We start from the raw sequence: 14,571 nt of genomic DNA, 5'->3' as shown, positions 1-14,571 counted from the left end.
TGGAAATCTCCCAAAATAATAGAAAAATAAGAACAAATAACTTAATTAAGAATACTTTTCTTCAAACATTTATTCATCTTCCGTTTACATGAAGTTAAAATAAAGCATTAAAATTTCTTCATGTTTTTACAGATTAATCACTTTAGTGTAAGTTTCATTGAAGTATGCAAAAAACCCTTCATTTCAACTCCACCTTCAATTCTTATTAAGTGATAGACATAATAGAATGAATTGAAATAACAATTTTTATTTTCATCAACGCACGTGTCAAAGAGTAGTTAGAGTGTTTTGAATACTTCTAAAATCTACCATCTACAATAATAATCTTCAATATATCTATAATCTACAATAAGAACTTCTAGAAACCTTTTATTTTTTTGTTTCCTCTCATTTTGTAGTTAAATTTTAGTCCACTCTTTACATATTTGGCAATTAATGATTCGAAAGTTAAACATTATTAAATAAACAATGACAAATGCCAAAGAAATATTAGTTTTTATTTAAAGATTTTACATGAAATACTTATGGAAATAAAGATTACCGCAAATCCACTACGATGATTTCGTAAAATTCGTCGACTTTTATCGTAGAAGACTCCTAACAGTACGAATAATTATCGCAAGATAATTGATCATATCAAGTAATCATAAATTTTGCATAAAATTTCAAAATAATACAAAATTTCAGCTCAGAAGATAAAATAGTTCACGATTTATCAGAATTTGAAATCTTTTTTTTTAAAACTAACTTTTAATATCTTTTTAAATGTTTTTAACTTTTTGCAGATTCAATATTTTCAAACATAAAAATTTTACCATACAAATAGTTTAAAGCATATTTTGAGCTGAAGTTTTATAAATATTTGTTTTACTAATAGTATGAACCAATGGTGAAAACTTTAGGTAAATCTAAAAATTATGAACCCAAATTTTTAAAAATTGGAAAATTTGATCAAGAATTAATTTTAAAAGATCTGAAATAGAAACACTGGCACCTCGAAGAGCGGAGGTTCCTTAATATGTGGATGGAAACCATTTTGAGTACAATTTGCTATGATCTTTAATCCGTGTGTAGTTAGACGATACATTCCGATTCTAAAGGATTAGCAATTGAAACAAAATTATTGAACATAGCAAATATCATAGTACTTTGGTTAAACTTATCGGCTCTATGTTAAATTAAAGCATGAATTTGATAAATTTGTAATAAAATCATCTATATAATAAAGCCTTGAAAACTTTACTAGAAAGTGATTTGGTTAAACTCTAAGTATTTAACATATCTTCAATGGTAATGTGAATGATAGTAGTAAGGTTTTTGACAGTTATTTCCAATTATTTCTTTATACTAAGATATTTATATTTAAATCAAAATATTTTAGTATTAACAGTTAAGTAGATTATTTTTAATTTATTGAAGTAAATTTCAAAGAGGAAGATTTTTTGTAGTAGTTATTACAAAAATTGTTTTTTTTTTTGTAATTAACATTATGTAAGTATGAAAAAATGTCTGCTATAGTGAAATTACTGATTAGACTTTCTAGAGTATTTTAACCACAGAACTGAATTGAAAAAGCTAGTTTTCATCAAACTTTCCTTACATTTAATTGAGAGTGTAATTACTTATTAGTTGAAATTTCTTTTTTTTTCAACTTCAAAATTATTAAATGTATTTAAAAATCTTTACAGAATAAGTTTTTGTTTAAATAAACTTAATTTTAAAAATACAAAGTGAATACTTACGTGTCATACTTTGGCGAACAAACAATAGCGACTGCTTCAGGTAGCAGTTGTTGGTAAGAACATTGTGTGTGTAGATCTACACTTGATAAAAAACATGTCTGAGAAGGATGAGTCTAAATAGTTAAAAAATGAGATAGTTAGGGTAAGTCCAGGAGAGATTGACAGTCAGAACAACTTGCTATGCCTTTAAAATCAAACAAATAAGATAGGTCAACAGTATTTGCGTATTTGCTCAAGTTGAAGTTTATGCTACTAACCTTCGAAAGAAGCGCTTTAAAATCATTAACAAAGAACTTTTTATTTCTTGGATCCAATAATCTTTTTAAACTTAGTTCTAGTTTGTCAGGGGAAGTTAATGTACCTAGGACCTCCTTGTACCTCAGGCCACCCCACTTTATTTTCAAACTATTAAGGTCAAAGTTATGCTTCTCAGTTAGATGAATGGTTATACAAATTTCTTAATCCTATTTTGTGTCTCAAAGAGCATTCCCATGGCAAATTATTACTGGAAAACATTTTTTGATGATCTATAGCAAAGTTTTGCCATAGACCATCAAAAAAAGCTTATATTGTTTTACAATCCAAAAGGAAATGCTTTTCTATAAGTTTTTGTATATTAAACTATCTGTTACTTAAGTACTAAATGTGATATTCAAAACGTTTCCTCTCAATGCATGTATTTTAATAGATGTTTTGCATGAGGTGATCAAGTCTTGTACCTAGGGCCATAAACGTTGCTTGTATCTAGGGCCTTTTGTTTGATTACAAGATAGATTGTTTAATTCTATTATTATTATTATTATTATTATTATTATTATTATTATTATTATTATTATTATTATTATTATTATTATTATTATTATTATTATTATCATTATCATTATCATTATCATTATATTATTATTATTATTATTATTATTATTATTATTATTATTATTATTATTATTATTATTATTATTATCATTATTATTATTATTATTATTATTATTATTATTATTATTATTATTATTATTATTATTATTATTATTATTATCATTATATTATTATTATTATTATTATTATTATTATTATTATTATTATTATTATTATTATTATTATTATTATTATTATCATTATTATTATTATTATTATTATTATCATTATATTATTATTATTATTATTATTATTATTATTATTATTATTATTATTATTATTATTATTATTATTATTATTATTATTATTATTATTATTATTATCATTATTATTATTATTATTATTATTATTATCATTATATTATTATTATTATTATTATTATTATTATTATTATTATTATTATTATTATTATTATTATTATTATTATTATCATTATTATTATTATTATTATTACTATTATTATTATTATTATTATTATCATTATATTATTATTATTATTATTATTATTATTATTATTATTATTATTATTATTATTATTATTATTATTATTATTATTATCATTATTATTATTATCATTATTATTATTATTATTATTATTATTATTATTATTATTATTATTATTATTATTATTATTATTATTATTATTATTATTATTATTATTATTATTATTATTATTGGATACTATCAAACCCAGGAAAGCCAATCACCATATATGATGTTGCAGACAACATTAGCAAATCTTATCCTTTGGCATTTACGTCTTTAAACATTCTAGCAGGTTTTCTTGTGTCTGGTGTATGGGTAGTTATCAAAAAATATTCACTAATGATGAATATTTGAGTTTAAATATAACTGACAAACCTGATCCAGCATTAAATTGTCCAAATAATTATATTTCTGACAAAAAAAGATTTAATTAAAGATTCATCATTAAATTCACAAAATAGTTCTATTCCTGTACAAGAAAAGGATTCGTCAGCTATAGAAAAAGACTTTTCTCTATCAAAATCTATTTAATGTATAACGCCAGAACAGGTCTGTCCTTTTCCAAAAGCAAAACCTCATTCATCTAAAAAAGGATGTAGAAAACCAGGTAAATTGAGAGTTCTCACTGACACTCCAGAAAGAATCATATTGTACTTCAACATGCAACAAAAATTATAAAGGCAAAAACTTGTTTATAATCTCTGATTCAAATAGAATCAGCAACGATAAAGATTTTTAAATATTGTAAATTTTAAGATAGCACCTCTATATAACACTAGATAAATTTCTAGAAAACAATCTAATATTAAACAAATAATTAATAAAATCTATGTGTCTATCTTTGTTTTTATTGATTACGGAGTTAAACCTGATTTTCAGAATAGCTGTTAACCCTAGGTACAATAAAAAAAAAAGCAAATGTTCCTCAGGGCCAATAATTTTCAAACTTTTCTATATGACAGACTTTTTAATTTTTAGTCATTATACTTATATCAACAGAAAGAATTAGTATAGAGATGTGATTGTATCAATTTTAACATTTTTAGACAAGTCTTAGGCCTTAAATTGGAATGGAAAAAATCCTGCCCTAGATACACAAACTTCCTCTACTTATACACCTATTAGGCATATACTAACCTACATTTGATGCAGTTTTTAGCAAATTAAAATTAATCCAAGTTTCTTTACATAAATTTTTAAAATTATAATTAGTATTACATGATGGAGCAAATTACAAGTTACAGTAACCTTCAAAATTAATCCTTCAGTCAGCATGTATTCACTAGAGACTCAAACTTGTGTGAATAATTCATTCATCAAAATTTTGTATTTAAAATTAATGTATTATTAACTATTAAGAACCAAACCTTTTTCTAAGTGTCTAATTTTTTTTAGATAACAGATAGAAAAAATAAAGAAACATGATTAATGACAGACTGAAAAATGGGACATTACCACTGAGAAAATTACAAACTCTCCAAGGCTAAAATATTTCTAGCAACAAAATACAAAATTCCTGTGGCCACAGTGCAGAGCATCAGAATAATATAATTAAACTGAAAAAGTGAAGTACCTCCAAACACAAATATTAAAGAAAATAAAGATACACCATTAATCCAATTAGAAATTGAAAATGAAATTAGAATAGCAGCCAGTATGTCTACAATAGCAAGAGTACTAACAAATCACAACTTATTAAAATTTTATGCTGTCTAGAAGCGATAAACCAGCCAGAATAATCAGAAAAAACAGTTTAAATTTGCATGTGATGCAATTCAGAATTCTTTTGGAGAAGTTCCTATAGCAATATGAGTCAAATAACAACATCTACAGATCTAAAGGCACACAGATGAAATCATGAAGGAATTATATATTGAGATCTTGCAAAAGACCTCCAAGATTTAGCAAGAAAATTGGGACTAGGATACACCTTCTAAGAGGATAATTACCCAAAACATGCTACAGGTATCATTAAAAGTTATGATAAGAAAATTAAGATGAAAAGGCTTAACTGGCCAACTCAATCTCCTGATTTAAAGCCAATTAAAGATCTTTGAGATAAAATCAACAAAGTCATCTGAAAAAACCCTCCAAACAAACAATGTCCTCCAAGGGGACTTTCGTAAGCCTAAGACAATATAAGTCTGAATTAAACAAGAACTTATTAATTTGATGAATAATCGAATGTTGGTTTGTAATAAACAAACTATTTTTACACAATTCTTCATTTAATGGTCCTTCAAATGACACAGTTTTAGAATTGTTTAACTATTTACAAAGTTGAGACACAAAATGTCAAGAATTATCATTTTTAATCAATGATTATTAATGTTTTATAACTTGTAAATAAGAACAAATATTAACAAAAATAGAACTTGCATGAATCCAACCAAGAGTAATCAAGTCATGTTTATCCTGTATATCGAACATTTCTTCTTCTTTCTCAGTCATACAAGAGTCTGATGAGCCATTTTGTTTGGGAATAATCAAATGAGTGACTTTAAACTTACTTTGAATCTAAATAAATATTTCTGTTAGTTTTTAGGAAAGGACCTTTGCAAAATATCCACATATGTAAATATCTTATAGGTAAATAGAATATCTACATATAATCTTGTGCATAATTTTTACAAAAAATGAAATAAAAACTACAAACACTTAAGTCTAGCTTTCTATTTTCATATTCACAGAAAAAAGTTATATTAATTAAAAAAAAGTATAAAAGAATTTTGGAAAGTAGTTCCAAAATTTAAAAAATATTGTCAACTAAAATCAAATATAACGCAACTTATATCATTGTTTGGATTTGTTTAGAATTGCATTGTGTCAAATACTTTTCTCTACTAAACCATATTTACTGAGTAAAAATTGTTTATAGTAGAATTATTTCAAATGCAAATAAAGCAATAAAATCTTTCAACAGCTATGACTAGTGTTATTTATAAAAAAAACTACATGTAAACTACCAGTTTTCCTGACAAAATTCCACATGTTTCAATATTCCTCTTTGTATTTGAAGCAGCTAGAAGAAGAAATCTTCTTGACAAATCTCCAGGTACAATAGTAAACCGCTTATTATCCGAAAAGGAGAGCATTTCTGTAAATAAAGTGTATTATTTTAATTAAATATTTCTTACTTAAATAGGAGCAAAGAGTTGAGAAAAATAGAATTAAAAAAACTTGCAAGTACCTTCAATGCTACTTTGCTTTACATCATTAAAGATCATATTTAATGGTTTAGTTGACCTATTTACACTTGGTGCAGATTGGGTGGGTAAGTTAGGGCCCGATTGCATATTTATTTGTTTATAAATAGTGCTATTAAACTCGTTTTTAGATATTGTATGTAATGTATTATCAACTAAAAAATCTGTTTCGGGTGGTGGTGCTGATGGTTGAATCTTTGGAACAGTTGAATAAGAAGGGAGTGTGATATGATTTTTATTAATACCATTTGACTCATCACTTTGACTTACAGAGGATGGTGAAGAAATAGCAGTGGTTGATGTCACTATTTGAGATGTTGATTTCTGCTGCAGATCTGATCTGATTTTCTACATAAAAATTTGTAATTAGGTTAATTCTTTACAAAGTGATACATTAAAAAAAAAGATATCTTCCTTATAACTGATTTATTTATAGCTGTAAAACAAAAATGTTTTATTCAAATTTTAAAAAACATTTAAATCTAACTTCTTCAGCTTGTTGATTTTCATGAAACTGCTGATAGTCCTTTTGATATAACTTCATAATTTTCTTCTTCAATTCTTCAGCTGCTGATAAAGCAGATACACAGTTCTATAGGAAGAATATAATTGATATTTTACAGGCAATTCCATAAAAAAGAAGCAAATCATGCTAAATTTATAAATATATTTTTAAAATTATTACACTGGTATTAAAGAAAAAGCAAATTATCACAAATAATTTTGTAAAACATTTCATTTAACATTTCTAAAGAAATGGTGACAACTTAAAATCAATTTAATGCTTTCAATAAAAAGAACTAATAGAGTTAAATTTGTAATATTCTTTCCATGATTAAAATATATGTAAAAAATTTAAGACTAAAGACATTAAAAAAAACAACAAAAAAAAACACTTTCATATTTGAGGTAATATGAGGACAACTGTTAAACTATAAGGAATGAAAAATGTTTACAAGGATTGGAAGAAAGTTTCAAAGACTCTAAATTTGCCACCATTAGTAAATTAAAAAAATTATTTCAGAAATTTTTCAAAATAATAATTCTATAACAGGTTTGTAGAACATTTTAACTTGGATTCTCTGTTAAATTATCATAATCCATAAACCCTGTTTTTTTTACTTAAAATAGATCCACAATACTTCTCTTATGTATGTGCTCATTTAGTAGATCAATTTAAAATTTTACTGCAATGTTGCAGGGAGTGTTTCAAGCAAATACTCTGATGCAGAAAAGCAATCAATGGCATGTTTTTTTTACTCAACATTCCAAATAAATTCAAAACTAATGAAATCATCTTAAATTGGCATTTTCAATGTGCTGTGTGCTATTTTGGTTCATTTGCAAAACTGTCATTAAAACAAAAAGCAAATTATATGCCAGCTGTAAAACTCTTAAAGTGAATTTACCAGATTTAGCTTATGACATAAATAATGATTTTAAATTTAGATTTACAATCATCAGATGCTGATAGTGACATCAACTTGGTTTATAAAGATTCAAACAACTAAGTTTTTTAATGAAATCACACGACATTTTTTTGTAACCTTAATTAATTTCCAAGAAATGCTTAAATGGGACATAGACTTAAAAAAACTTACAGCAGTGACAAATTGAAAAGTCATTAAGCAAAGTGAAGATGTTTCCGATTCTGAAGAATTTGCTTTTTGTAATATATAATAAAAATGTGATGGGGTATTTTGTAGTTGCATCAGTGACCAATACTAACTAATACTTTTTCCAATAGGACTGAGGGTTATGTCATTAAACTTTTTAACACCAACAAGTAACTATATTCTAGTTTTTATTCATTAACTTTAATAATCAAGTAACCTGAGAAATTCTGCTAGCATTAAGCACTCTGTTTATTGATTCTTTGAAACAACCTCATTCATACAATACCAATTATGCATTTAAATGTTGTAGAGGTTTTCAATTTAAAAAATATTTGAACTCATTGAACTCACCTCTCTGAATTAAACTTCTTTTTTCTTTCAGAAGTTTTTCAGAATTTTTTCAACTTTTTAGAAAAAAAAAACAAAAAAAAACCTCTTTCAGATTTAATCTTTCTAATTAAATTAAATAAGACAAAGTTCATTATTAATGTCTTAATTTTATGCTAATTAATTAATTTATGTTAAATATAATTTTATGTTAAAGATTATCCATGTGTAAACAGGGAAATACTTAAGCAGAGATGAAAAAGGTAAATCATATCTAGGAGTTAAATTTAATACTTAAGCAGAGTGGAAAAAGTTAAGTCATATCTAGGAGTTTTATAGATGAACATAATGAAAGACTTGCATAGAAATGGATGTTATCAGAAAGCGTTTTGATTACTATCTTAATGGTTCTTTAATATATACAATGTTTTAAAAGAAATGGCATTTTGTATAACAAGCATTTTGTAAAAAAAGTATTTTGAATTTATGTAATAAGTTCAATAATGTGTTGAATATGTACTACCTGGAAGTGAAATTATCAAATAATAAATGGACTTGGATTTATCTTTATAGCTGACTGTTAAATAAACTATTTAAAAATGTTGAATTATATTCAATATTTCCCCAACTTTTGGCAATGCTTAAGTCTAAAGGTTATTTTAAAAGTGTATAGTAAATTTTTTGTGACAATAAAAGGAAAGTCTCAGCTGAAAGTGGACATCTGTTTAGTAATGCTGATTGTTAATTCTACAGCAAATTCAGTTCCACCCTTTTAGTATTCTATTTGTGAGAGCAAGACATACTCACAAAGGGCCTAAACAGATTTGCTAATAACACCATAAGCCTATGGATGACAGGCACATTGCTTATGAAAGCCATTGACACTCCAGAAGTTTAAAATAAAGAGAAAAGGGGATATGAACTCTACTGTGCTTGACAATTTTAAGTCACTACGCAAAAAATAGCAAAAACTTTTAGAGAAATATTTGGGTTGTTTCAAATAACTTTTCTACCCCCTCAGTATATATGAATGAGCATTTGTAATTAGAATTAAAAAGAAAAAGTTGAGAATGTTGTATAAAGAAGAACAAAAAAAAAAAAAAAAAAAAAAGGAGTGAATTAGTATTAAAAGTATCTTCCCTCCATGCTTATACTTGAATTTATTTAGTGGCAGTAGTTTCTATTAGTAATAGAATTTCTCTCAATTGCTAAAGTTTTCATAAGAATCTTTACAAACCAATTTTTTTTTCACAAGCTTTTTTTCTAGATCTAATGTATATGCTTTCACAAGAGATTTTTTATCTATTCTTCATCTAAACTTCACATTACACATTGGTTTGGTTTCTTTTCTTTTGAAAATCATTCAGAAATTGTTAAAATTTATCTCTAACATACAAACAAAATAGCAGACACTCAAAACACTTCAACCTTAAAACAACATAGCATCAACAATTCAACAAAAAATTTCTAAGAAATCTGAACATTATTTTTACACTAACATTCTAAAAGTCATTTTAATACCCTCATCATACATAAAAATCATGAAATTGTGTCTGTTATATTTTCTTTTTTTTTAATTTTTTGCTTTTGTTAAAAAATTACCTTTTTTTTTGTTAAAAAATTGTGCATACAGATATGTTCATTCTTGTTTTAAAAAATACAGTAAACCTTTGCACATGCTACTATTTTTTTTCATACTTAAGTTGTTTTTCATTGAGGAAAGAGATTTGACACTTCAAACATTTATGGTTAAAAGTAGCTTATACATTAATGTTACTAGACATTAATGTAGAGTATTAAAAAGGTTTTAAAATTGAGGTGACTGTTAAGGTAAAATTTGAGTATTAATTCCACACAACATCCCCCTCTATCCCTCATCTTACCTCATCAAGCATCAAAGGTTAATTGCCCCTACTTCCCATACAGACTTCTCTCCTTGTCTTAATCCTGTATGTAGGTGTCCCCTAAGACCAAAACATGATTCCTTTCTCAACACCAAACCCTTAAGGGTGGGGGTGCCCACAATACTTCTATGTCAGAATGAAAAGTCTGGGTGTCTTTCACTAAAAGATTTTAAGATTAAAGTGAATATTAGTGTCAAAAATTATATAACAATCAAAATATACTATAAAAGAAAGTGAACAATGTGCGAGCCAATAAAACTCAAAAACAAGTCCCAAAAAAATCAAGGGAGTTAAATGGTGTGGTAGTACTCTATCCCCCATCTATGAAAAATGTTCAAACTTTTACCTGAAAGGCATGCTAAGGGCTTAATAACTTTCCCTCTAAAAAGTTCTAGAACATTCCAGGACATTCAAGAGCATACCACAACAATCCAGAATATTTTAGGATGTTTTGGGATTTTTAGAAACATTCCAGATCATTCCTTAACACTCTTGAACATTGCAGAATGTTCTGGAGCATTGTGGACTGTTTTAAGTCTTTTTTTATATGGGTGAGGGTATATAAAGCAAAATCCACCATGGGTTCAAAAGTCAATTTCTTATCACTCATAAAAAGAAAAACCAAAAAAAAAAGTGAAAATTTCAATGTGCAGTGGGTGAACAAAAAAAAACAGTGAAATGTGACTAATGAAAATGTACTTAGAACATTTGTTACTAAAAAGCTGATTTCAGCTATATTTTATACAATTCCCAAACTTAAAAGAGGAAAAGATCTTGCCAGTTCTGAAGTAAAACAGCAAAAACAAAAACAACGGTAAAAAATGAAACTGTAAAGAGCACAAGATTTATTTACATTCCTAACAAAAAAAAAAAAAGAATACCATGAGAAGAAGAGAAAACAAAGAACAATAAAATGAATAAAATTAAAGAACTAAGAATTACAACACAACCTTATAACGTAAGACTGTGAGTGCAAGCCACCTATGAAAATGTCAACTTACAAGAAGTTCAGACAAGGACAAATAATTAGTACTACTTAACAAATGAAGCATTCTACTGCAACACACCAAAAGAATATTACAAGCATAAACACTTGTAATAAAAAAATGAACATCTGCCAATTTTGCGAAAAAACTCAATGGAGAAACACCAGGATTCTGTTGCATGAATGGTAAAAATTTGATAACCCCCATTGGAAGCACCTCCACATGAATTTCTACATTACATGACCAGGTAAAATCCAGAATCAAACTATTTAAAATGTGAAAGCATGCTTTGGCAGCTTCTAAATGACTATTTTCAGTGTCACTTTGATCAACAAAAACAGATTTGAAATCAATTTTGTTTTTTCCACATGCTTAAGTAGAGCTAGTAATACCTATTTATAGCTTCACAAACCCACATTGGCTTATAGTGGCTTATGGTAGTGACTTCTAGATCTAATATATATGCCCTTACAAAACTATGCCATTTACAGGCAGCTTCATTTCAGCAATTTCCTCTCTGTTACCCCTCCTACAAATAGAAAATGGAATACTTTATGACCTGAATACCTACTACACTTATCATTTAAGTGAATTTTTTGATACTTAGTGATTACTAAATTGAGAACAAAAGTAACTTACTTTATTGATAATAATCTTTTGCTCTGGATCCAAACTGTTATATTGAGGATGTTTTGGCAACTTTTCGACAGAAAGACTATATAGAAAGTAAAATTACCTTATTAAAATAAAAGATAAAATGTAATGAGTACAATAAGAAGTCAAAAACCAAATATCTCTGATTCTTTTCAGTGAGGAATAAAAAGAATTCTTATTATTCTCACTAACTCTGTTTAGATTATCAAGAAAAATGAGAGGAACTTGGAGTTAAAAAAAATCTTTAATTTTTCTTATAAAAAAGTAAAAAGTAATAGCACTATAAAATATTTAATAATAAAAAATAACAATAATAAGAAAAAAACATAATATTATCTTTTCATTTATATAAAAGTTCAACATTTTTTAATTGATAACATATAGTAACTTTATTAAACACTTACGTTATGAGCTTCATGTAAAGGATAAATGCATTTTCATTTTCATTCTCTTGGGCATAAATAACTGCCTAAAATTATAGAAAAAATGTTACAAAATGATTAACAAAAAGAGATACATTTTTTAAACCTGAAAACTACAAACAAACAAAGAATTTAAACTTGAATTCAATTTATTTAAACTCTATATATGAATTAAACAGTTATAGTTAATTTTTTTTGCAACTATTTTGTGCCATTTCTTAAAATTAATTTTCTTAAGTTTTTTTTTTCTTCTTTTTTATTAATTTATTTATGAAATGAAATTTAAAAACTCATTTAGTAAATAAATCAGTAAAAATATATATAACATAACATAAAATTAAATTTAAGAAATGGCACAGAAATTATTGTATAATATGTTTTAAAATACAAAAATTTGTATGATAATGTTATTAGATAAGTAAATTTATGACAAATAATCTTGTTGACATCATGATGAACTTCATATCATTCATGCATAAAATACAAAAATTCCATTTAAAGATGTATAATTTTCTAACTATCTTTTAAAAACAGGAACTTAACAGCAAGTAATATTTCATTTCACTCTCCTATTTAAACAAGATTGTCAAACAGAGCTTAATCTAAGATTAGATATGCTATTTAAAAATAGGGCTTTAAAAGTTATTGCCCAAACCATTCTCATAAGTAAGTTGCTTATTTAAAGTTATCAGATATTTAAGAGAATATTCCAACCTAAACCAATTCGAAGAAATGTAACATATAATTTAAGAATTTAAGTATCAAAATACGTATCATACCATTCTCTGCAACTCCTTTAAAGAACGAGTATAGCGAATCACGGGTATCTTTAAATCGAATGGAAAATCATTAGCTTTATTTACAAGAAGTTTGATTCTTTTAGATGGATCCATCAGCAAATCGTAAGAAGCAAATAGGTGAAAAGGTAATATTAGAAAAGCTTTCAGAATCAAGAAAAATATCTGCTTAACTCAACAATATTTTTTAAGGCAGTATTTGCATGTTCTTTCTTTATGTGCGGACCGCTTGTGTTTAGCCACTGAATAATTCTAAACAAGAGTTTCGAAGAACTTTGTACGTTTATTTTTGTTTTGCCATTAAAATATGTTTACAAAACAACATACTTATAAGAAATAAAATGATAAAACAAGAAGACATAAAGTTTTTTTTTTTATCATAGAGTCTTGTTATTGTTGATCACCTTGTAAATACAACAACTTTGTTTACTTTTACTTTCTACTGTTTTTTATTCAATTCTTTTACAACTTTTATACAGAAACAAAAAATTCTCGAGGGCGTAATTATGTACAAAAATAGCGTACGACTTGACTAAGTTATTAGTCAAGTCATAAAATGTAAATACGACAACTACAAAAATAGCGTATGACTTGACTCATAACTTACATCAATTAACTTTAATGACAAGAATTTTATAAACGTAAAAATAAAGTTTCATAACGATCAGCTATTATCACATCACCCCAAGAACTAAAGTTCTTAAGTAACATAGTCATTTAAATATGTCGGCTTTGTCCTTTCTCTGGTTGATCGTCTGATCGCTGGTAATAAATTTTCGACGATTTCTCTGCCACCAGCTTCCTCCTCATCGTCAACAACTGTTTCTTCGGTTTCTTCCTCTTGTGCAGCAAAAATGTCTAAATCTTCAAAATCACTTTCATCGCTGTCGATCTTTTCACTGATAATAGTTTCTCTTGAAGCGTTTGAAACATTTGAGGCAGGAGCTATTCTCACATCTCGCACATGTCTTGGTACACCATCAATTTCAATATTTGTGTTTGTGAGTATGTCAGTTACAGTACCAATTTTCCAAACTGAAGTGCACTTTGCATCAGCAGGGCGAACGTAAACTTTTTCTCCATTTCCATAAGTTTCCATAACTCGTTGTGATCTTTCCTGAGTTTCAGTGTTTTTCTCCTCTTGAATTGGTAGACGCCAGACGTACATATTTTTCTGAGAAGCAGGTGCAGATTTCTCATTTGTTCCCACCGTTGGTGTTGCATTGTACCAAAATACCGCTAGTAACGGACATATTTGTGCCCTCGCAGCTGTTCGTTTTACTGTGCGGTGGTTACGCTCCACTATCCCATTCCCTGAAGGTCTATATGCGCATCTATACTTCCTTTTTACACACCATTTTTCACATATGTTTGAAAATTCTTTGGATTTAAACACCGCTCCATTATCCATCAACAGTTCTTGCGGTGGGCCATGCTCCCTAAATACGGATTCCAATTGATTTACTACACTTTTGGTATCTTCGCACGGCAACTTTCTCCAAACTGCAAACCGACTTGG

The 14,571-nt window shown here is 26.8% G+C and overlaps 1 protein-coding gene across 2 annotated transcripts; it reads right to left on the bottom strand.

Moving 5' to 3' along the window:
* Positions 1-41: 41 nt before the first annotated feature.
* On the bottom strand, positions 42-13,413 carry LOC145187109 (STAM-binding protein-like). Of its 2 annotated transcripts, XM_090095111.1 has the most exons (10): positions 13,035-13,413; positions 12,238-12,302; positions 11,819-11,894; positions 6,834-6,938; positions 6,331-6,694; positions 6,107-6,237; positions 5,520-5,657; positions 1,743-1,855; positions 995-1,094; positions 42-597 (listed from the first exon to the last, which is right to left on the bottom strand). In XM_090095111.1, the coding sequence occupies exons 1-10, from the start codon at positions 13,146-13,148 to the stop codon at positions 538-540; spliced, it is 1,266 nt and encodes a 421-aa protein (XP_089951237.1). In that variant the 5' UTR covers positions 13,149-13,413; the 3' UTR covers positions 42-537. The 2 variants fall into 2 exon arrangements, with proteins under 2 accessions (XP_089951237.1, XP_089951238.1); XM_090095112.1 differs by lacking the exons at positions 11,819-11,894; positions 12,238-12,302; positions 13,035-13,413 and adding exons at positions 10,173-10,352; positions 11,572-11,586.
* Between the last annotated feature and the right edge of the window lie 1,158 nt (positions 13,414-14,571).

The sequence above is a fragment of the Hydra viridissima genome, unplaced genomic scaffold (assembly GCF_058129835.1).
Source record: "Hydra viridissima isolate aposymbiotic clone 2 unplaced genomic scaffold, HvirCarnegie_v1 scaffold_8, whole genome shotgun sequence".
NCBI classification, from domain to species: domain Eukaryota; kingdom Metazoa; phylum Cnidaria; class Hydrozoa; order Anthoathecata; family Hydridae; genus Hydra; species Hydra viridissima.
The sequence above is the reverse complement of the archived record's forward strand: the minus strand, read 5'-3'. Positions and strand labels throughout refer to the sequence as shown.